This window comes from Megalobrama amblycephala, linkage group LG5 (genome assembly GCF_018812025.1).
Source record: "Megalobrama amblycephala isolate DHTTF-2021 linkage group LG5, ASM1881202v1, whole genome shotgun sequence".
NCBI lineage: Eukaryota > Metazoa > Chordata > Actinopteri > Cypriniformes > Xenocyprididae > Megalobrama > Megalobrama amblycephala.
This window is the reverse complement of record NC_063048.1, coordinates 28,365,526-28,387,898: the sequence shown is the minus strand read 5'-3', so window position 1 is coordinate 28,387,898 and position 22,373 is coordinate 28,365,526. Positions and strand designations below refer to the sequence as shown.

General features: G+C 36.3%; 3 protein-coding genes across 5 annotated transcripts; all 3 read left to right on the top strand.

Moving 5' to 3' along the window:
• The first annotated feature begins 1,697 nt into the window (after positions 1 to 1,697).
• Positions 1,698 to 8,497, top strand: nt5c1ab (5'-nucleotidase, cytosolic IAb). 2 transcript variants are annotated; one of them, XM_048191638.1, is made up of 6 exons: positions 1,698 to 2,226; positions 3,866 to 4,033; positions 4,186 to 4,315; positions 4,827 to 4,949; positions 5,055 to 5,239; positions 7,507 to 8,497. In XM_048191638.1, exons 1-6 carry the CDS (start codon positions 2,149 to 2,151, stop codon positions 7,885 to 7,887), a joined length of 1,065 nt encoding a protein of 354 aa, XP_048047595.1. In that variant the 5' UTR covers positions 1,698 to 2,148; the 3' UTR covers positions 7,888 to 8,497. The 2 variants fall into 2 exon arrangements, with proteins under 2 accessions (XP_048047595.1, XP_048047596.1); XM_048191639.1 differs by lacking the exon at positions 1,698 to 2,226 and adding an exon at positions 2,250 to 2,548.
• Positions 8,498 to 9,569: 1,072 nt separating this feature from the next.
• On the top strand, positions 9,570 to 17,656 carry si:dkey-21a6.5 (laminin subunit alpha-5). The gene is made up of 9 exons (XM_048191637.1): positions 9,570 to 9,941; positions 11,203 to 11,361; positions 11,449 to 11,587; positions 11,685 to 11,773; positions 12,566 to 12,629; positions 14,013 to 14,101; positions 14,334 to 14,446; positions 14,643 to 14,799; positions 16,774 to 17,656. Exons 1-9 carry the CDS (start codon positions 9,893 to 9,895, stop codon positions 16,929 to 16,931), a joined length of 1,017 nt encoding a protein of 338 aa, XP_048047594.1. The 5' UTR covers positions 9,570 to 9,892; the 3' UTR covers positions 16,932 to 17,656.
• Positions 17,657 to 20,007: 2,351 nt separating this feature from the next.
• mrpl35 (mitochondrial ribosomal protein L35) lies at positions 20,008 to 22,334 on the top strand. 2 transcript variants are annotated; one of them, XM_048191635.1, is made up of 4 exons: positions 20,008 to 20,125; positions 20,483 to 20,645; positions 21,789 to 21,933; positions 22,085 to 22,334. In XM_048191635.1, the coding sequence occupies exons 1-4, from the start codon at positions 20,095 to 20,097 to the stop codon at positions 22,271 to 22,273; spliced, it is 528 nt and encodes a 175-aa protein (XP_048047592.1). In that variant the 5' UTR covers positions 20,008 to 20,094; the 3' UTR covers positions 22,274 to 22,334. The 2 variants fall into 2 exon arrangements, with proteins under 2 accessions (XP_048047592.1, XP_048047593.1); XM_048191636.1 differs by having other exon boundaries at positions 20,017 to 20,116.
• Positions 22,335 to 22,373: the final 39 nt, after the last annotated feature.

Genomic DNA, 22,373 nt, shown 5'->3' with positions numbered 1-22,373 from the left:
TTTTTCTTTAGCAATGATGCCTCAAATTAATCAAAAGTTACAGTAAAGACAATGTTACAAAATATTTATATTTCAAATAAATGCTGTTCTTCTGAACTTTTTTGTTTTTTTTGTTAAAAAATATACAGTCAAACCAAAAATTATTCAGACACTAGATATCATTTTTTAAATATTTTTTTTACTAGTGGGTGCAGGACACTATAATTCATTTATGTCAGTGAGGATAGCAGAATAAAAATGTGGGACCAAAAATTATTCAGACACTTTGACCTGACTGTTTTGCTTAAGTGTTATCTGATTAATTTTTCTGACACAGTTTAACTCGGATCTTGTCATGTTATATTACCATTTTTTAAACTATAGTGAATAAACTGTATTAATGAATGAAATGTTCAAGGTGTCTGAATAAATTTTGGTTTGACTGTATGTATAATGGATTCCACAAAAATATTAAAGGTGCCGTAGAACGTTCTTTTTAAAAGATGTAATATGTCTAAGGTGTCCCCTGAATGTGTCTGTGAAGTTTCAGCTCAAAATACCCCGTAGATTTTTTTTTATTAATTTTTTTAACTGCCTATTTTGGGGCATAATTAAATATGAGCCGATTTAGGCTGCGGCCCCTTTAAATGCTCACGCTCCCCGCCCACGGAGCTCGCGCTTGCCTTTAACAGCATAAACAAAGTTTACACAGCTAATATAACCCTCAAAATGGATCTTTACAAAGTGTTCATCATGCAGCATGTCTAATCGCGTAAGTATGGTATTTATTTGGATGTTTACATTTGATTCTGAATGAGTTTGACGGTGCTCCGTGGTTAAAGTTAACATTACACACTTTTGGAGAGATTTATAAAGAATGAAGTTGTTATGAATTATACAGACTGCAAGTGTTTAAAAAATGAAAATAGCAACTGCTCTTGTCTCCGTGAATACAGTAAGAAACGATGGTAACTTTAACCACTTTTAACAGTACATTAGCAACATGCTAACGAAACATTTAGAAAGACAATTTACAAATATCACTAAAAATATCAAGATATCATGGATCATGTCAGTTATTATTGCTCCATCTGCCATTTTTCACTATTGTTCTTGCTTGCATACCTAGTCTGATGATGCAGCTGTGCACAGATCCAGACGTTAATACTGGCTGCCCTTGTCTAATGCCTTGAACATGTTCTGGCATATGCAAATATTGGGGTCGTACATATTAATGATCCCGACTGTTACGTAACAATCGGTGTTATGTTGAGATTCGCCTGTTCTTTGGAGGTCTTTTAAACAAATTAGATTTACATAAGGAGGAGGAAACAATGGAGTTTGAGACTCACTGTATGTCATTTCCATGTACTGAACTTTTGTTATTTATCTATGCCAAGATAAATTCAAATTTTTAATTCTAGGGCACTTTTAAGCACCACAACTGTTTTCAACATAGATAATAATAAAAGTTTCTGGAGCACCAAATCATATCAGAATGATTTCTGAAAGATCATTATGTAATGCCTTATGGCTGCTGGAAATTCAGGTTTGCCATTCGCAATAAATTACATTTTAACATATTTTAAAATAGAAAGCTGTTATTTTAAATGTAATATTTCTCGCTATTTCTTTTTTTTTTATTGAATTTTTTATTTTAAAAAAAATTGAAGTATAAGAGACTTCTTTAAAAAAAAAAAAAAAACTAACTTGACCTTTTCCTATATTTTAATATGAAAAATATTACATTATGTATTTTGTAGTCATTATGAAGTGCTCTTATGAATCAGTCAAGTATGTCTTTTAGGTGCCTCCTAACACCAGCAGTTGTCATGGGAACATTTCTGAGATCTGCATCAGTTGGCTAAGATCCCCAGAGTCCTAAATACATTTCCTCCATTTGCAAAGATGATGTAAACCCACTTTCATAGCTTAGTGGATGCCACAGGGAGATCCTCCATCATCGATCCCTGGAAGCAGTAAATGATGGAGATGTGATGGTGTGGGAAGAGATGAGGATGAAGGCAGCGTCCCTTCAGTTTGACCACATCTAAATCAGTGTGATTGCTTTCTGGATTCTGCTTTGCTCCAGGGGATGTGACTGCTCAGTGTTTGTGTTGGTCAAACAGGGCAGGGCTCTTCTGACCATCAGTCTCTCATCTGTTTATCATGAATAAACCACTGATGAAAGACACTTTTTGGGAGAGGAAGGAGAACCAGTCGAGCCCCAGCAAGAAACCTAAACCGGTGAGTCTGTATTAAAGTTCCTTACAATATACCAACATGATAGTATATACACTAGTCGTGATAAAAACCATGAAGGTTTGTTTTGAGCTCACCAGAGTTATCTGCATTTGATAATGCCTCTAAAAATACACGCGACACCTGCAACGAGACATGAAACAGGCGCGCGGACACGATGGCGTGACCGTGAGAGCGTTTGGTGCAGTGATGCCTGGAAGTGGGAGTAAAACATAGCCTGTATTCAACAGTGTATCAGCAAACAAAATACTAAGGCAATCAACAGAAAGGGACTATGATCCGAGATAAAATCACAACGCAAAATTTGGTAGGCGCCATTTTTAGAAAATGCGATATGAGCAAACGCTTAGGACCAGTTGCTCTTTTATATGTAGGCTACGTGATTTGATTACTGTTGCAACAACGCAAATTGCGTAGCGATTTACGACGAAAAAGAGTTTATTTTGAAGACGTTTGGTTAAGTCACTTGTTGGTCTTACTGTAATGAACTTTTACTATGAACTATTATTATTTTATTCATTTATTTAACATTTTATGCTGCTACTGGCGATTTTATGGTCTTTTTTTTAAAATAGCATTTGATGTTAACAGCAATTGTTTGGTCTATTTATTTATGTGTATATTTGTGTAAATAACATTTTAATATGTATTTGTCTAAAAACATTCGAAATTGGTTACTGACATTTTTGGTCTTATTGCACTGTTATTTATTTATTTAACATTTGGTCATGTTAATAGCAATTGTTTGGTCTTTATTTTATTTATTTGTATCTTGTTTGTTTGTGTAAATAACATTTTAATGTCTGTCTAAAAACATTCGAAACTGGTTATTGCCATTTTTGGTCTTATTGCACTGTTATTTATTTATTTACTTATTTATTTAACATTTGGTCATGTTAATAGCAATTGTTTGGTCTTTGTTTTATTTATTTGTATCTTGTTTGTTTGTGTAAATAACATTTTAATGTCTGTCTAAAAACATTTGAAACTGGTTATTGCCATTTTTGGTCATATTGCACTGTTATTTATTTATTTATTTATTTACTTATTTATTTATTTAACATTTGGTCATGTTAATAGCAATTGTTTGGTCTTTATTTTATTTATTTGTATCTTGTTTGTTTGTGTAAATAACATTTTAATGTCTGTCTAAAAACATTTGAAACTGGTTATTGCCATTTTTGGTCTTATTGCACTGTTATTTATTTATTTATTTATTTATTTATTTATTTAACATTTGATGTTACTAATGGTAATTGTTTGGTCTTTTATTTATTTATGTTTGTTTGTGTAAATAACATTTTAAATACCTATCTGTTTGTCTAAACTCATCCAAATTTGGTTATTGCCATTTTTGGTCTTATTGCACAGTTATTTATTTATTTAAATAACATTTGATGTTGTTAATGGGAACTTTCTTTCTTGTCTAAAAACATTTGAAAGTGGTTTCTGACCATTTATTTATTTAAAATTGGTTGTTGACAATTTTGTCTTTTTTGCATCAGTTGTAAATTGATAGCCTAATTTATTTATGTATTTATTTATTACAAAATTTGAAAATAACACTCAAATAGTAATCAAAAATATTTGTCCTGCTGTCAATAATGCAAAATTGTTTATTCAGCCAAAGCCTCAGAATGCCATCACTATCGCGGTGTCCTCCCGCGCCCTCTTCAATATGGATCAGGAGCAGGACATTTATGAGCAGCAGGGAATGGAGGATTATCTGAACTACCAGATCCAACATGAGGTTGAGCCATTTGCACCCGGACCTGCTTTCCCCTTCATTAAGGTCAAACCTGTTCTAATGTACTTACGCACAGCAATGGTATCAGTAAAATGATCTCAACTTAATGGAGATAATTAATTATCTGTCATAATAAATGCTCACACTGTCCAACAGTGCTATGGATATAGGGAAATGTTCTTTTATTTTCTGTGTAGGCAGTGGAGGCAGTGAATGCTCGACTCAGAGAGCTGTATCCAGACAGTGAAGAGCTCTTTGATGTGGTTCTGATGACCAGCAATCATGCTCATGTGGGACTTCGGCTCATAAATTCAATTAATCATCACCGTAAGTCAAAACATCTTTGACCCCAAAGCTCTGCTTTTCACTGAATAAACATCAGGAATTTGTGTCCCTTTGAAACACGGGGAACTTGTATTAGAATTTTCATTTTTGGGTGAACCATCCCTTTTAAGTTCACATATTACCATAATTCATGCCTTACTGAGCTTATTGCTGTTATCAAAAGACTATATTGAGGTATTGTTATGTCCAGAGACGCTGATTTATCAGAAAACCTGTTTTCTTTAATGTGTTTTTGTATGCTTTTTCTGTTTCTTTCATACGTAACAGTAGCTTTTTAAGTGCAACGGAAGTCATTCAATCAAAAACCAACTTTAGCTCGATAATAATTTTCTTATTGTCACTGTGAAGCTGCTTTGAAACAATATGTATTGTGAAAAGCGCTATATAAATGAAGATGACTTGACTTGACTTGACTTCTTCAGTTTGGCGGTAGTCATCTCTATGTAATTATGTAAAAGCGTAAATAATGTCTTGGGTTGTCTGTTATTTCCAGAGCTGTTTATAGAGCGCTTTTGTATGACTGGAGGCAAAAGTCCCATTGGGTATCTGAAAGCCTACCACACCAACCTTTATCTGTCAGCTGATTCACTGAAAGTTAGAGAAGCCATTGAAGAAGGTGAGTGGAGTGTTTGGAGAATTGATTATCTTCTAACGGTAGAATCATAAATATACAAATCTTGTTTAATGTGAAATTCTTTTTTTTTTTTTTTTTTTTTTTTAGGAATTGCAGCAGCTACAGTATTCTCACAAGGAAAAATCACAGAGGTGCCGGAGACTCAGCTGCGAGTGGCCTTTGATGGAGATGCCGTTCTCTTCTCGGATGAGTCGGAGAGAATTTATAAAGCCCACGGACTGGACAAGTTCTTTGAGCATGAGAAAGCCCATGAAAATAAACCCCTTGATCGTGTATGTTCAATTTAAATTTAATAGTAGTGTAATGTTATACAGTGTGAATTCTTAAACCTTTTATAGTCGGTACGTGCTGATTGACGCTGCTTTCGAACGTACTCATTCGTGTTTTATTTGGGCGATCTCTGAGCATCAAAGGTTTCTTTTTACAGCATGTTTTTACAAGCATTGAGCATTGTAGCCAATCACAATCATACCTGTTGAGCGTATGAACTCAGTGGCCTATCAGAGGTGCTAGTCCGTAAGATGAACAGTTTTCTGTTTAACACCGCTAAAAACGCATGAGGTTTTGCTTTGTTCACTGTGAGCTGTTCATTATAACCAACAAAATCTAAACATGATGTAAAGATGTAGAGATTCATTGTACGATTAATACAGAATTTTATTATAACGAGTTTTCGCAAGAGTGCAGAATTCAGTGACCTTGCACTTTTTACACGTTTTAGCCGTTCATTTACATGACAAGTGTTTTGGTGGCCTGAAAATGCAAACTTTACAAGTACAAGCTTTTGAAAACGATACCGTCTATGTGTAAATGCAAAAACTTGAATATGTGAAAACGGTGATGGTATGCACATGTGTATTACATGTTTAGTCTGTAGGCATGTGTGTTTGGCGCCAGTGCTCTGTAAAAGACGTGCGCAGATCCGTAGTCTTTCTTTACAAAGTAACTATCGCTAACTACTGGAATGCATAATACATAGTTTTTAGTTATTTTCATGGATCAGGGATTTGGTCATGTTAATAGCAATTGTTTGGTCTTTATTTTATTTATTTGTATCTTGTTTGTTTGTGTAAATAACATTTTAATGTCTGTCTAAAACATTCGAAACTGGTTATTGCCATTTTTGGTCTTATTGCACTGTTATTTTTTGATATAGTTGTCATCTGTACAAAGAAAAAACGTTTCCATTTTTAGTACATCGTTGTCGAGTAAACGGACCCTTAGAGATTGGCAACCTTAGGGTACATTTACACGACAACGATGTACTAAAAATGGAAAATGCAAAATGATCCGCGAAAACGATTATAAACACTGTATTATTCATGCCAGGCCAGTAGGTGGCGATATCACTTTGTAAAGACACGCTACGCGCCTATAGACTGAACACGTAATAGAGTACCTCAGGGATGACGCATTTTTGTAGGCAAAACCCGGAAGCGAGTTAGCATTTTAGGGCTTCTGGTTCCAACGCCGTAAAGTCTATGGGTTTTTTGAATGGGTTTTTGCTAAATCGCCTGAAATAAGGTCTGTGGTTAACAAAGCCTCTAAATATTTTCACGTTTTGATCTATGACATAAAACACACCAGTTATAACCCGCTTGTGATTTTTTTAAACCTTTACTGTGTCTTAAAAACAGCGGTTGCTAACAAATTGCTAAAAGGGACTACTTCCTTTGGCGGGGACTTTAGGCGTCATCATTAAAAACGGGACATTTGGACAGCATTTCTCATGAAAAAGTGGATAAGTATTCATACACAGCACAGATCATAATCAGCGAGCATGTTTATAAATAAAGTTGTTTTTTAAATACAGTTTGAGGAAGCTTGGTGGTGACGACGTTGATCCGCGACCATGGTGTGCTGTAGTCTGTTTATAGCCTACTGTTAGCTTTTTATATCTGACGACTTTATTTAGGCTTCAAAATGTATTTATGTTGTTTTAACTTGTAAAGATTATCTTGATAGACAAAACGTGTAAGTGTCATAACCCTTTGTTAAACACAGAGCTTATTTTCTGCGATTTTCCAAAAGTCTATGGGAAAAATGCATAGGCTTTCAACCGAGGGAACCTTTTCTAACTTCCGGGTTGGCCTATGAAAACACGTCATCCCTGAGGTACTCTATACACATGCGCATGACATCACCATTTTAACAAATTCGCTTTTTTGTAGTTTACTGGGAAACAATAATGGTAGCCTTTCGTTTTCAAAAACTTGCAATTTGAAACCCGTTTTATAAAGTTTGCATTTTTAGTTTTTAGTTGAAAATGGTGTCACGTAAAAGGCCTCTTAGTGATTATGAAGGAAGGGCTCTTCTCTTTATTCGCTTTCTTTTTATTACCCATTCACAATTTGAATACAAGTTTAGTTTTTAATGCTGCTAAGTACACTGCAAAGTAGTGTAGGTTACCATTCAACAGTTTTTGCTCAGGTAACGAAATTGGTACCAAGTTTTACTGGTATTGTACCGACTACTGAAATTTTGGTACAATGACAACCCTACTTTTGACAATAGTGAATTATTATCTTTTTTCCTATAGGGACCACTTAAGGGTTTCCTGGAAGCCCTGGGGAAACTGCAGCAGAAATTCTATGCCAAAGGCCAGCGCTTGGACTGTCCCATCCGCACCTATTTGGTTACAGCTCGCAGTGCAGCCAGTTCAGGCACCCGGGCCCTCAAGACGTTGCGTTCATGGGGCCTGGAGACAGATGAGGCTCTCTTCTTAGCAGGAGCCCCTAAAGGCCCCATGCTGGAAAAGATCAGACCTCACATCTTCTTCGACGATCAAATGTTCCACGTGGAGGGAGCGGCGGAACTTGGAACTGTGGCGGCTCATGTTCCCTATGGAATTGCCCAGAGGTTTCCACCAAAGACGGGGAAGGAAGTAAAAAAAGACCTGTCAGCCAAGCATCTAGTGTGAATACTGTTCCATCAAGTGATTCATTTAAAACAAAGCTTTTAAGAACATTTTTCTTTGTAATTGGTCAATTTGCTTTGGACTATGTTAGTTTTGCTTTTCCAACTTCCAAAAATGGAAGCTCTATTTGGTTAATAACTTGTAACAAGCCTTAAATAAACAGAGAAAATAACGGTTATGGGCAATAAGTGGTATTTTACTATTGTAAAAATGTTCTGTTCTAATGCAAAAGTACATGTTATTTACTTATTATGCCCAATGTGTAACTTATCTGAAACTAAAATGCACCAAATACTGTGTTGGATAATATATATCACCTTTCACACTTCTAGCCATATATATTTTCACCTTTTATATTGTAATCGCCATGTTTTGAATGACCATATCTGTGATTGTTCACCATAAAGGGCTGTTTTACACTCTGTATCTGTGTATATGCAGTGTTTTAATTCATTAGTGTTATCATGTACAAATTTGGTTAAGTTTTTGCTGAATGTATTAGTTACCTCTGCAGTGTGGGTGTGATGTGATTATATAGCATATGTGTTACTCAGGGCATGCTCAAGTCAGTGTTTGCACTTAAAACCATAATAAACGGTTAAGAGGAAATGAATATGTTGGAAAAATACTGTATTTTTTCTCTCCTTGTAGTTCAGAATATATAAGTACGCAGAGCTGGGGAGTAACGGATTACATGTAATCTGGATTACTTAATCAGATTCCAAAAATCAAGTACTTGTAATTAGAGTAAACTACTTTTTAAAATACTCGTAATCAGACTACAGTTACTTTTTTATGGATTACATGATTACATATTATTCACACAATGGCAGTAAGTTGTTCACAATTCATTGATTCTCCTAATTTACTTCTTTTTTTAACGTTTATATTTTTTCATCATAATAAACTAGCTGCTTATATACGTTCGTATATAAGTTAAGGAGGTGAGAGGGAAATATAGATGAAATATAAATGAAATATATATATGAAATATCATAATAATAATAATATAATATGAAATATTTGATGTAGCAGTGATATTGCTGTGAATTGCATGTTTTTCAATATTTGTTTTTGTAATGTTGCCATTTTCTAAATTTACTAAATTTTAAGTAAAAATGTTTTAAAATCATAAGATGTGATTTTGTTTTATTCAATGTTACTATAAGCAAACACTAACAATATTTTGAAGTATTAACTGCCCATACATTGCACTTTAAAAAGAATCTGTCGAGGCTGTTGTTGGTGAATAGAATATATATTTTTTTTTAAAATTTTCATCTAAATGTAATCCAAAAGTAGTCAGATTACGTTACCAAAAATGTGTAATCTAAGATATTACATTAACCTGATTACAAATTTTGTCATGCAATTTGTAATCAGTAACTGATTACAATTCATAAGTAATCTACCCAGCTCTGTAAGTACATAATAAACAAGAATGTCAGTCATTTGAAATGGAGCAGACTGGACCATGTGAAAAAGTAGAATTATCCAGCTTTAATTGTTTTTTCTACTGCTGTGTCACTGTGTAAAACGTGGCGAAATTACAGAAATTTTCCTATTTCTTTACTTCTTCAAAAAACACCAACCATGGTAACCGGTGATCTCAGGGAATATGGTATTTTGCCCTACAGTTACCATGGTAAAAAGGGCGGGACTTCAGAACAATCTCTGAGAAACTCTGTTGGACTTTTAACTGGCGTCCAGCTGGTTAATGTGTCACCCACCTTAAATATTACAACTAACTTCTGTCGTGTTTTAGTTTAGTTCATGCGTATAGAATGTTTGTAGATGATAAAATAGTAAGGTTATAGTAAGCAGTGTTTAGGAATGTGATCACATGATTAGTGTCATATGACTTTGATGAGCCCTCGACAGAGGGAATGAGAGTGAGGGAAGAAATCTTCATTAGTTCCCAATATTACACTCTTTTACTAATGCTGTCGTCAACCGTGATGAAGGCAGATGGATAACAGTGGGAACTCTTGAAGTCAATCGCTGGATCATGGAGCGTTTGAGGGTTTTGTTTGTTCTCGTTACCGCTTGTGTTTTGGGTGAGTTTCCAAATCAACAGAAAATCTGTGACTTTTAACATGCTTTTATAACGTATTGGATTATTTAGATTTTATTATTAGATACATGTACATAGATACAGTCGTCCTGTTCGGCAAGAATATATTTTATTTTTTTATATTTATATACTTTTTTTAATCTATCCAGACAATGTTTATTTTATTAACATAAAGTTGATTATTTATAAATAATAATAATAATAAAAAAAGAGGAATTGTGTTTAGGTGTTGACCTTTTTAAATAATTTTTCACCATTTTTAGCTTTTGTAACAAATTAACCAGAGGTTTCATCATTTTTACCTTAGTAAACAAAATAGCCAGAGGTGGTGGAGCAATTTTTTTTCCAATACAGAAACAACTTTAGTACATTTTTGAGGGTTTTTACCAACAACAATCTTCTTTGTGAAATCTACTAACAGGCCTTAACCTAAAAATATGTGCAAATATGTTGGCCAGAACCTCTGCTGTATAGTAAACCTGTACTTGTTTTCTGTAGTGTGACATTTTAATGTTTTTTATGACCTCTTGGTTCATTTGTCAATATACATGTGATTCGTCAACCTCCTCATTTTGTTAAAATGAGCTGAAAAGTATCAAAAGTAGGAAAATCTTGGAAGAGAACCAACAGAGAAATGGTTCCTGGTTCCCTCACATAGTATTTCTGGAGTGAAATCAAGTCATATGATCGTCCCCTCAGAATAATTGTATTTCTTCAGTGGGAGCTTGAGTCGCTGAGGGTGACCGGCCTCATGGCTAATGTGATTATGCTCACAATAAGGACTCTGTTTGCCTATTTTGCTGATGGTTAACAAGCATGCTGTGCCATTTACAGTATACACCAACAGACAATAAAAAAACACACACAGTCGAAAGAATTTGAGCATGATTCATGTGATGCCATTGCAATAAACCTTTAAAATTACCTTGTCAAAAAGTCGAGCAGTATTGAGTCAAAATGAGCAAGAATTAAAATCATATCATATTTGTGACTGTACAGTACTTTACACTAAATTAGATACAATACTTATATTTAGTAAAACTGACCATCTACACTACCGTACAACAGTGTGGGGTTCTTCAAAATATGTTTTTTTTTTTGTGCTTTACAGAAGAAAGAAAATTATGTGTTTTTGAATTACATGTGGGGTGATGGTGGAACTAAGCCTTTAAAAGCATTTAATTATGCTTTTATGTCATATGATTTATTTTAAGCTGGTTTTTCATGTGTCTGCGGTTGTGTAGGAGTGGTGATGAGTCAGACAACACTTAGTCCTGCTGTGACGATCACCACAGTGAGTGCAAACGTAACCACTGCCACTCCCAGCACTACAGGGCCCAGCTGCTCCGCGCTCAACACCTCCACCTGCACGGCCTGCGCCCCTGGCTCTTATTTTGATAACGGTGTGTTCATTTTCATGTATTGTTGACTTTAAAGTGTTCCTCACATGTTGAAGCTGACACATGCACTTTCTCTTTCTGTGTTCTCAGAAACTCTACTGTGTTCTTGCTGTCCTGAGGCAGGCCTGTGTGTATTACCTGAAGCCTGTCTTCTCTGCGTCCAGGGTTTCTATCAGCCTCTAGCAGGACAACAGGGTTGTCTGCCCTGCTCATCTGGGTTTTACAGCAAGTGAGAGGAGAAAGTATTACATTGTTTATGTTTATTCAACGCATAAGCATATGCTTTTTTTATGTAAGCATATACATTTTTTTTTTTTTTGCATTAGTTCCACTGGAAGCCCAGTCTGCCAGGCATGTCCTACTGGTTCCTACAACAATAACACAGGCTCTGTCTCCTGCAGGGCCTGCACACCAGGTAACAAGTGATGTGTTCTTCATTTAAACATTCCTTCCTTCCTTCCTTCCTTCCTTCCTTTCTTTCTTTCTTTCTTTCTTTCTTTCTTTCTTTCTTTCTTTCCTTTCCTTCCTTCCTTCCTTCCTTCCTTCCTTCCTTCCTTCCTTCCTTCCTTCCTTCCTTCCTTCCTTCCTTCCTTCCTTCCTTCCTTCCTTCCTTCCTTCCTTCCTTCATTCATTCATTCATTCATTCATTCATTCGCTTTGCTATATGAATCATTTGACACAGAGGGGTGGAGAAAAAAAGCAGAAACAAATGCTACTACATATCAAAATATAAAAAACTTATATATTATATATAATTCAAATTTATTGTGAAGATAATGTATTTTTACATACACACACTAGGGCTGCACGATTAATCGCATGAGATTGTCATGCGTGTCTCGTGAGTAAAGCCGGTTCTGTGATTAGTGGTAAATGTCCATCACCTGCTTTCAAATGGAGCGGCACTTAATATACAGAGCCGTAGTTCGCGGACAAGCTACGCAATATCGCGTTCATAATCGAAGGCGATTCATCTGCGATTATGAACGCGATATTGCGTAGCTTGTCCGCGAACTACGGCTCTACCACTAATCACAGAACCGGCTTTACTGACGAGACACGCATGACAATCTCATGCGATTAATCGTGCAGCCCTAACACACACATCTTACATTTATGAGACATAAAATGTAATCTGAAATATTACAGATTTATTAAGCATTCAATAAAAATTTAAAAGGTTAAAAAAAATCATTTATTGCTTCAGGTTTCTACGCATCTTTGCAAAATTCAACATCATGTAACCCATGTCCACAAGGCACGTACTGCAAGTAAGTTCCTTTTCTGAACATTCTGAACATTGCACCATAAAATGTGTGTCTCAGCTATCTATATATACACCAAACAGGCATAACATTATGAGCACCTTCCTAATATTGTGTTGGTCCCACTTTTGCTGCCAAAATAGCCTTGACCCGTCGAGGCATGGACTCCACTAGACTCCTGAAGGTGTGCTGTGGTATCTGGCACCGAGATGTTAACAGTAGATCCTTTAAGTTGCCAGGTGGGGCCTCCATGAATTGGACCTATTTGTTCAGCACATCCCACAGATGCTGGATTGGATTGAGATCTGGGGCCAAGTCAACACCTCAAACTCGTTGTTGTGCTCCTCAAATCATTCCTGAACCATTTTTGCTTTGTGGCAGGGCACATTACCCTACTGAAAGAGGCCACAGCCACCAGGGAATACCGTTTCCATGAAAGGTTGTACATGGTCTGCAACAATGCTTAGGTAGGTGGTGCGTGTCAAAGTAACGTCTACATGGATGGCAGGACCCAAGGTTTCCCAGCAGAACATTACCCAAAGCATCACACTGCCTCCGCCGGCTTGCCTTCTTCCCATAGTGCATCCTGGTGCCATGTGTTCCTCAGGTAAGCAACGCACACGCACCCGGCCATCCACGTGATGCAAAAGAAAACATGATTCATCAGACCAGGCCATTGCTCCGTGGTCCAAATCTGGCGTTCTGGTGCTTGCGGCGGTGGACAGAGGTCAGTATGGGCACCCTGACTGGTCTGAGGCTATGTAGTCCTATACGCAACAAACCGCTATGCACTGTGTATTCTGACACTTTTCATTCAGGACCAGCATGAACTTCTGAGCAATTTGAACAGTAGCTCGTCTGTTTGATCGGACCACACAGGCCAGCCTTCGCTCCCCATGTGCATCAGTGAGCCTTGGCCGCCCATGACCCTGTCACTGGTTCACCACTGTTCCTTCCTTGGACCACTTTTGATAGATACTGACCACTGCAGACCGGGAACACCCCACAAGAGCTGCAGTTTTGGAGATGCTCTGACCCTCTCTCAAATCCTTACGCTTGCCCATTTTTCCTGCTTCTAACATAAACTTTTGAGGACACCCACTAACAGGTGCCATGATGAAGAGATAATCAGTGTTATTCACTTCACCTGTCAGTGGTCATAATGTTTTGCCTGATCGGTGTGTATATATAAGTATTTTTGGGCGTACTTCCTAAACATAAAAGCATTTCCATTTTATAGACTTGATGACATTTTTTCAGCTGACTGTTTTTCTATTACGTTGGCACTCCATCATTATAACGGTGTCATTGCAGTGCCAAATGACGGTTATAATTTGTTGTAAAGAGTTTTTTCGCCGTTACAGTTCTCCCCTTCTCCCTTTTTGATAGTTCCTCCAGTTGTGCCCAGTGCCGGATCTGTCCTGCAGGCTCAGAGGCTCTACAGATCGCTTCCAAAGAATGTACGCCCTGTCGCCCAGGTATCTTCCTTTAGCCACATTGCTTACTCAAAATATATGTACAACATGCAAACTAATGAAAGCTTTAGTGATATAAAACTCTGAAGACAGGTCATCCACATAATGAAAGCTACTCAGAAATCAGATTGGTCATCAGTTTTGTCATAGATCAGTACATGAATATAGGTCATTGTTGAACAAGTAAATGAGTATTTCTACAGTACACTTATGAAATGTCAATATTTTTTGACAGGAATGCACAAGCCTTCCTATCAAACCATGTGTCAGATCTGCAGCAGTGGTTTCTATCAGATCCGCTGGGGTCAGGAGAACTGTGACCTGTGTCCTGAAAACCATTACTGCCCTGTAAGCGATTACTTTCTTAATCAAACACACACATACAATCTTTAATGTTACCACAGGACTGGTTCCTCTTGCTTGAACGCAAAGAAATGCAAATCATATACTGTAGGTTTTTAAAAAGTGTTTACTTCCTTGTTTATCTAAGAAAATGATTAATGTCACTGTATGTAATACATGTGCCTTTGTGTATTTGCTCCAGAGTCCTGATGTAAATCCGATCCAATGTCCCACTGATGCGTTCTGTCCTGAGGGCAGCACGGCCCCTGGTTACTGCATGGAGACCTTCTTCAGAAAGGTCGGGGAGACGTGTGAACTTGCTCCTGTTACTATTGCACTGCTTGTTATTGGAGGAGGAGGTATGAACATTTGCATCACATTGTCACTCAATTGAACTTCTCTTTCATTAACCACAATGTGAAAAAATGTCAGTTTCACAAAATAAAGTGTTTGTTAAGCTCTGCCCCCTTGTTTACACGTAAGGTCACATTAGTGAAATTTCAACAGAAGTTTGCCAGTAAAAAGTCTGTTGTATATTGTCAATAGTGTAACAGAGTTCACGCAGAAGCTTCTTTCTTACCAAGCAGCTTTCTGTTGATCAACATGGAATTGAAATCTGCTGAGGGAAATGTTTCACCCACACCAAATTCCGTATTGTGTGGATTCCCGTTGAAATGACTAGATTTTGCACGTGAAAATTCACTGAACAACAGTAAATGTGACCGCACCTTTACTTGGTCATACAAGCTTAAGTTACTAATGTCATTATTATCTTGACTTGATAGAGCCAACATACTGATCTACTATTTAAGCTTATTATGAGTGAGACTTAAACAGTGTCGTCTCCTTCTTTCAAGCTAGAACCACCTACTCTATATTTTTCTAACTGATCCGACTTAGGATTTTCGTTAAATGCATACTTATTCACTATTCTATGAGGTTTTTAAGTATAAATAGCGCAAGTAGTGCGTTCACACAGAAAAATTCCAGAAAGAAAAAAATGCACTTTAAATATCCGGATGATGCACTAAATTAATGGGGAAAAAAGCATGGAATGTTGGACACTGTGCAAACATGCTAGCAATGTGTTTATTTATACTAATCATGTTACCAACATACCAAAATGCTAATTCATGTTAGCAGAATGTTAAATCATACTACCAATTTGCTAATTCATGCTAGCAACATGTTAAATCATGTTAGCAGAGTGTTAATTCATGCAAGCAAAATGTTAATTCATACTACCAACGTGCCAATTCATGCTAGCAATGTGTTAATTCATGCTAGCAACATATTAATTTATGCTAGTAACCTAATTCATTCTCACAACATGCTAATTCATGCTAATAACATGTTAATGCATGTTAACAACATTCTAATTCAGGTTAGCAAAATGTTAAATCATGCCAACAACGTGTTAATGGTATTAACATGTTAAATCTTGCTAACAAAGTGTTAAATCATGTTAGCAATAGGGCTGCACGATTTATCGCGATTAAACCGCATGCGATTTGGCAAAGGCTGCGATTATTTTATGCGCAGCTTGTCAGAGCTGTACGGCTCTGTGATCAGTAGTAAACGCTTTTCTATCTGAAAGCCAGAGGGGGCTAACACAGAGGACGATAACACGCGTCATATCGCTGTAGCTGAATAAACATAAAGCCTGAATAAAGCCGTTATGAAATGAGTTTGGAGTAAAAACATTTTATTAAATGTTGTCTTTTGTTGGACAAGATGTTAATAAATGCTTCTCATGTCTGGAAAGATGTTTGACTCATGTTGCTTTTTCAAATGTACATTATAAGTGACTCAAACTCGCAGTGCTTTCAGATGGATTAGCATTTGGAGCCATACTTCATTGACAAGCTGCGCATAAAAAAATAATCGCACTAAGAATCGCGTTTAAGCGATAATTGTATTTAAGTTCAATGTTATTTTTCATATTGTGCGATAAATCGTGCAGCCCGAGTTAGCAAAATGTTAATTCATGTTAGAAACATGTTAATTCCTGTTAGCATAATGCTAATTCACGTTAGCAATGTGTAAAATCATGCTAGCAAAACATGCTAATTCGTCTAACAACCTGTTATGCTAGCAGCATGTTAAAACATGCTAGTAACATTGTTTTACTTTCTCCGAGTAAAACCTTTAAACTTAAAGCTGTTCAAAGTTATATTAAACTTTCAGACCTGGCTTTGTCAAGCCAACATCAAAGTTTGTCATCAAACTTCTACTTACACTTAATCGATTAGGATTGGTCAGTAACATTTTTAAGGTGTTGCTTGGCATAAGGTCAGTTGTCACCCTCTTTAAATTCTTTTTGTCCTCTACAGTGGGTCTTCTCTTCATCATTGTTTTGGTTCTGCGGAGGAGAAGAGATAATGACAGTGAGCTGTCCCTCGCCCGTACACCCCTCTTGCGAAAAGACCGTCCACCTGGTCGCTTCTATGGAATCCCTTGTGATGCGGAGCCTGTTTATGCAGGCTGGTGACATTATCATGTACATTCCAGCTGCACATATTTTGTCTGAATGTTTCTATTTAGAACAGGGGTGTCCAATCCTGCTCCTGGAGGGCTAAAATCCTACATAGATTCGCTCCAACACACCTGCCTGGAAGTATCTAAGCATCTTTAAGACCTTGATTAGCTAATTCAGATGTGTTTAGTTAGGGCTGGAGTGGATAGTGGCCCTTTAGGAGCAGGATTGGACACCCCTGATTTAGAACTTTTATTGAACTGTTCTAAGCTTTATATTGGTAAGATACTATTAAATATTTATGAATGAAGACGCAGTTTTCTGCATTCCATTTTTAAACCTGTGTACTACTGATCTTGTGATGGAGTTGCATCTTTATAGATTTGATTCTGACTGCTTTTCGAGTCTGAAGAGTAAACCATTCAGTATTTTGGGGGGGTGTTTTCTTTTGTTTAATTTTGCACTGGATATTGAGTTAAGCCATGGCACTGAAAAAAAAAAATTGGACTATGTTGCTGGATTAAGCTTATTTTGTTCATATGTGTGTTTATTTTTTGGTACCACTACATTTGATACTTGGGGTACTTGACAACTCGAGGTACATTATATTATATAAATGCACATTATTTCTTGTATTTAACATGTGATGTTACATATTGGCTACTTTTGAAACAAAAATTTTGGACAATTTCCAATGTTGTATACTGGAATAAACAGCTTTGCACAACTTTGATACAAAACTGTAGTGTTTCTATGCAAGTTTGATGGCTGATTCTTGAAACTTCCCTTCAAAAAATCCCCAACATGAACTTTCATTTTCTCAACTGTCATATGACAAATAAAGAACAACATCAAATCCATCTCAGAAAGATGGGTTAGATTAACCAACTTTTTACTTATCAGACCTTGTATCGTTCACAATCAGAGCATCAGGAGTAGTTATATATGTAAATGTATGTAAATAACACTTAAATTATCTCAGTGGTGTTTCTTTCCTCCAAATATCAGATGGGCCATTCCACCGAATCGGTGCCATTTCTGTCCCCAGGACATTTTATGTATAATTATGCATGAAAATGAACTCTAAAATATATTTTATTATTAAGCAAAGTGTCCTAAACATTAATCTAACTGCAAATTTAAAATATATAATTTAAAACATTATTAAAAACTACTGAGAATACTAAAAAAATAGCATTTGTTACATGTCCCCGCTATATAAACCTAAACTTTATCATGAAATATAATCATTAAAATCTTTCAGAAATCTTATTATTTTTGCACAGTTATGTTACTCCAATTACCATCTATGCTAAACGAAAAGAAATTTCATAAGAAATCCATAATATGCAATATAAAATACACATTTTAGTCGTGTGCCCAGGTTTTCACTCAGTCCTGTTACCCTCACACATTTTCCCCACTACAAAACTTGGAACATTCCACAAGACACATTTTCAACAGGAAGTTGCATCATCTGGATCTTATGCAGGCCATGAGAAGACCAAAAGTAAGTTCTCTTATTTTAATTTCTGTATATTTGATGAAATTGTAACTATGACCAAGAGGGTCAATCTCAACATACTGTCCTGTTACCTAAACTATTTCTTTAAAGTTATTTGTTTATTTTAAAAATATTAATTTTGGGTAAGTCACCAGTATTTGCTTAGTATCCTCATGCTATTAGCATATGCGCCATGTGTCCATATGTCAAGTATTTGATCATTTTTGCTTAAAAACTCAATCCTGTTACTTTCAGCCCTGTTACTTATATGAAAAATAACAGGACTGAGTTAAGAGTAACAGGAGTGAGTAGAGTCCTCTGTTTTGTGATTTAATGATGTGAATATTAGCTGATATAATACTATTCACCTGTATCATGAGTTTTACAGTTAGAATTACTTAAATTATAGATTTTTAGGATTAGTTTTACAATATGAATGCCATACTTGTAGGGAGCCAGTCCACCACGATGTGACTTCATCTTTTTGTCTTTCTCTTTCTTATCTTTTGTAGAAGATGGAGAGAACCTATACTATGCAGTTGCCAGAAACACACACCCATGGCATGCTGCAAGGGAAGGAGTGAAACACACCCGCAACCCTATTTTTTCCCCCCTTTTTTTGTCTTTCCTTCCCTCCCTCTCCCCCCTCTCTTTTCCTCGCTCTCCTTCTTTCTCTTTCCACCTCCTTCACTGTAATGTGCTACTAGCACATAGAACATCCCTTCAACACAGAAATCTCACTCACACACATGCACACACGGCCATGGACACACTCTTTTTCTCACACACATACACACACATATGGACACTCAGTCCTGTTACCCAGCGTTCAGTCCTGTTACAAAGTGCTCAGTCCTGTTACTAAATTTATTTACTTTTCTAGAAAAATAATGTTAAACCACTGTTTTTATCAGTTTTGTGTGATCCATCATTTACACAATTGTTAAATAAATTAAATTATTTAAAAACATATAAACTTGAGGCTTTTGTCTTCTTTTAAATTAGAAAATTGTTTTGTGTTTTTTATTAAAATACATCTTGCCTTATAATAGATTTTTTTGTCACAAATATCAGTTATTTGAACACATAATCAACCATTTCTTCAAAATAAACACTTTCTTGAGGTGAATACAAAGGAATTAACTCACATGCTTTTAAACATGATTTTTAAATGTCACGTGAGTTTTGGTAACAGCACTGAGAAAACATGCATCCATCTTCTGCGTTGAAACCTTGTAAAAAATTAAATAAAGTTGCCTGATTTTGACCAATACACATTTTGAAAAGTTAAAAATGTGTAGTATTAGATTCAGTGTTGAAAAAAGATGAAAAATAATGTTTAATTTTGAAGAGTTACAACAAGCAAATGGCACCCATTCGGTGGAATGGCCCAGTTATCATTATTAATTACTTGTTGGAACAAAGCCAGCATCCCTTTGCTTCATAGTTTTCTAGATATAGATCTAGTGCTTGGCGTAAAAAAAAAAAGACATATATATATATATATATATATATATATATATATATATATATATATATATATATATATATATATATATATGTGTGTGTGTGTGTGTGTGTGTTTTGGTAAGACCTTTCTACTTTGTGTATTCTCGCACCGCGTTCTTTTTGTCCAAACCACCTACTGTAGTTAATGCGTCAGTGTCGTTTAAGATGGCGGCCACCTTGACGAGAGGTCTGTCGGGTATGAAATGTGCACATTTAATGTTTTTTTAAATGTCATAAATACATTGCTAAAATGAAAATGAGTTTCTGTGGACTCTTAAAGTTGGTGCGCATTGGAATACGCAACTAAAGGTTTCCTGTGTCTGCTGCTACAATGTGTGGAGACTATTTGTGCACTAAACTGGATTTTTAAAGTTTATGCATTCCTAGTTTAACGTTATATTATTCGACTTGAATGCTATATTTTCTGTTCCATTGTCGTTATATTACTGTGGTAGAATGTAAGGATTGTCATGATGCAGTAAAATCTTTTATTAGACAACAGAAAACGCCCATCAACACTGTAAACTACAGTTCTTTCTCCTCTGATGATCAGGTTTGCTGAGACCCTTGTCGGTTTTAGGCAGGGACTGTCTCACCCCTGCTGTCAGACTCACACAGACAGCTCGCTTCTCAGCTGTAGTGCAGAGACATGTCTGCAGACCTCTGCCTCCTGTTCATACTGCTGCTCCCGTGCAAAACACTGGCCTGCTGAATCGGTAAGACATTGCCTAAAGGCACAACATGTAAGATTTTTTTTGGATTAAAATATCATAAACAAACAAACACTAGAAGAGTGTTATATATTTTGTTGACTGATGTACTTGCATTATCCCAAATGTTTCCAAGAATGTTTAAATTCAGAGAAATAAGCAATTTTAACCAGAACAAGGACCATGTTTGTGCGACATCATTCCACACCAAAGATGCTTTAATATATTATGTGTATTATTAGACAGGTGAGCAACTGTTTGGATACATTAATCGATAGAAAACGAATCATTGTTAGATAGCTTGACACATTGTCTTATTGTTTACATCTTGTTTTCTTGATTTACTGTGAGTACCATGTTTTACCATGCCTAATACTGATCTAGCTTACTGCAGCATGTAACAAGTGTCTCACAGCATCCGTCGAGCGAACGCAGAGTAGCACTATAACAGCTTTCAACACTCATATGTATCTAATATGATAAAACATACGCTTGACTGGAAGAAGCAGAAGCGGTCTTTTGAAGCATAATAAAAGCTCCACTGCTCTCGAACTGTGTCGCACTCGTCTCTCATTAGCAATCGCTCCAGTGGCTTTCAGCCACACCCTGCTTCATACTACAGTAATCTCATCCATGAATATGATTTTTGCCCGAGTCTCATCGGATTCTTTTCCACTGGCTGTAGACGTGAAGACAACTCTTTCCATGATTCTGTGAAATCAAGCTGCGCCTTTGTTTTGAATGGCGACCTCTAGAGCCGAAAACTACATAGTGTGCCTTTAATCACTTTGGTTGTGTGTCAATGATTTTATTGTTCATCAGCTGGAATTGTTGGTGTGAACATGCTTTTAGTTTGGGGATTTTTTTTCTTTTTCCATTGTTACACCAATAGGTGGGGACAAGTGACTGTCTGTATTGAATCATTCACTGAACCGATTCATTCAACAACAAAACAAACTTCTTCTGTGTGTTTGCTATGGGATGCAGAACAGTTGATTCTGCTTTGACTTCGTTAAGAACCATTTTTTTGGTGAAGCAAACAAAAAAAAATAATGTTTTCCCATGATTTATGACTATATCTTCTTAGTTGCATTTTTTGACTGAAGATTTGCTCTTTTTGTAATGGTGACGTTTTTTCTTTTTCTTCAGCGTAACTCCCCTCATCCCTTCATTGATGCTTCAGCCAGTCAGGAACTTAACCTACTACAGTCTGAGGAAAGGCAAGAGGAAGTCTGTGAAGTCGGTGGTTCAAAGGTTTCTCAGGCTACACTGTGGCCTGTGGGTGAGGAGAAAGGTAAAGCATGCCCACATATTATTCAGAGCTGTCCTGTCATGCATTTCTTTGGCATCATGTTGGAAATCCGGTCTGATATTCAAATAACCCAAACTGCGAACCTAAACTGAAACTTGTTCTTTGTGTGTTAAATAATGCTGTTGTTTTTTAGGCTGGATATAAGAAAAAGCTGTGGAAAAAGTCAGCAGCCCGAAAGAAGCGGCTGAGAGAACATGTGTTCTGTAATAAAACTCAATGTAAACTACTGGACAAAATGACAACATCCTTTTGGAAAAGAAGGAACTGGTACCTCAACGACCCATACCAGAAGTACCATGATAGAGTGAACCTGAAGGTGTAAAACCCTCCTAACCTTATTCTGTTTAGTTTTCAAGCAAATAAAGATGTGTCTGATACATGTATCTGTATTTCTGTTGTCTTCTATTGATGCAAGTGTGTAT

Coding starts and splice junctions, on each gene's coding strand:
- si:dkey-21a6.5 (XM_048191637.1), top strand. CDS start 9,893: ATGGAGCGTTTGAGGGTTTTGTTTGTTCTCGTTACCGCTTGTGTTTTG. Junction 9,942..11,202: donor CGTTACCGCTTGTGTTTTGG/GTGAGTTTCCAA, acceptor GCGGTTGTGTAG/GAGTGGTGATGAGTCAGACA. Junction 11,774..12,565: donor CTGCAGGGCCTGCACACCAG/GTAACAAGTGAT, acceptor TTATTGCTTCAG/GTTTCTACGCATCTTTGCAA.
- nt5c1ab (XM_048191638.1), top strand. CDS start 2,149: ATGAATAAACCACTGATGAAAGACACTTTTTGGGAGAGGAAGGAGAAC. Junction 4,316..4,826: donor AAATTCAATTAATCATCACC/GTAAGTCAAAAC, acceptor TGTTATTTCCAG/AGCTGTTTATAGAGCGCTTT. Junction 5,240..7,506: donor AAAATAAACCCCTTGATCGT/GTATGTTCAATT, acceptor TTTTTCCTATAG/GGACCACTTAAGGGTTTCCT.
- mrpl35 (XM_048191635.1), top strand. CDS start 20,095: ATGGCGGCCACCTTGACGAGAGGTCTGTCGG. Junction 20,126..20,482: donor CTTGACGAGAGGTCTGTCGG/GTATGAAATGTG, acceptor TCTGATGATCAG/GTTTGCTGAGACCCTTGTCG. Junction 21,934..22,084: donor GCCTGTGGGTGAGGAGAAAG/GTAAAGCATGCC, acceptor GTTGTTTTTTAG/GCTGGATATAAGAAAAAGCT.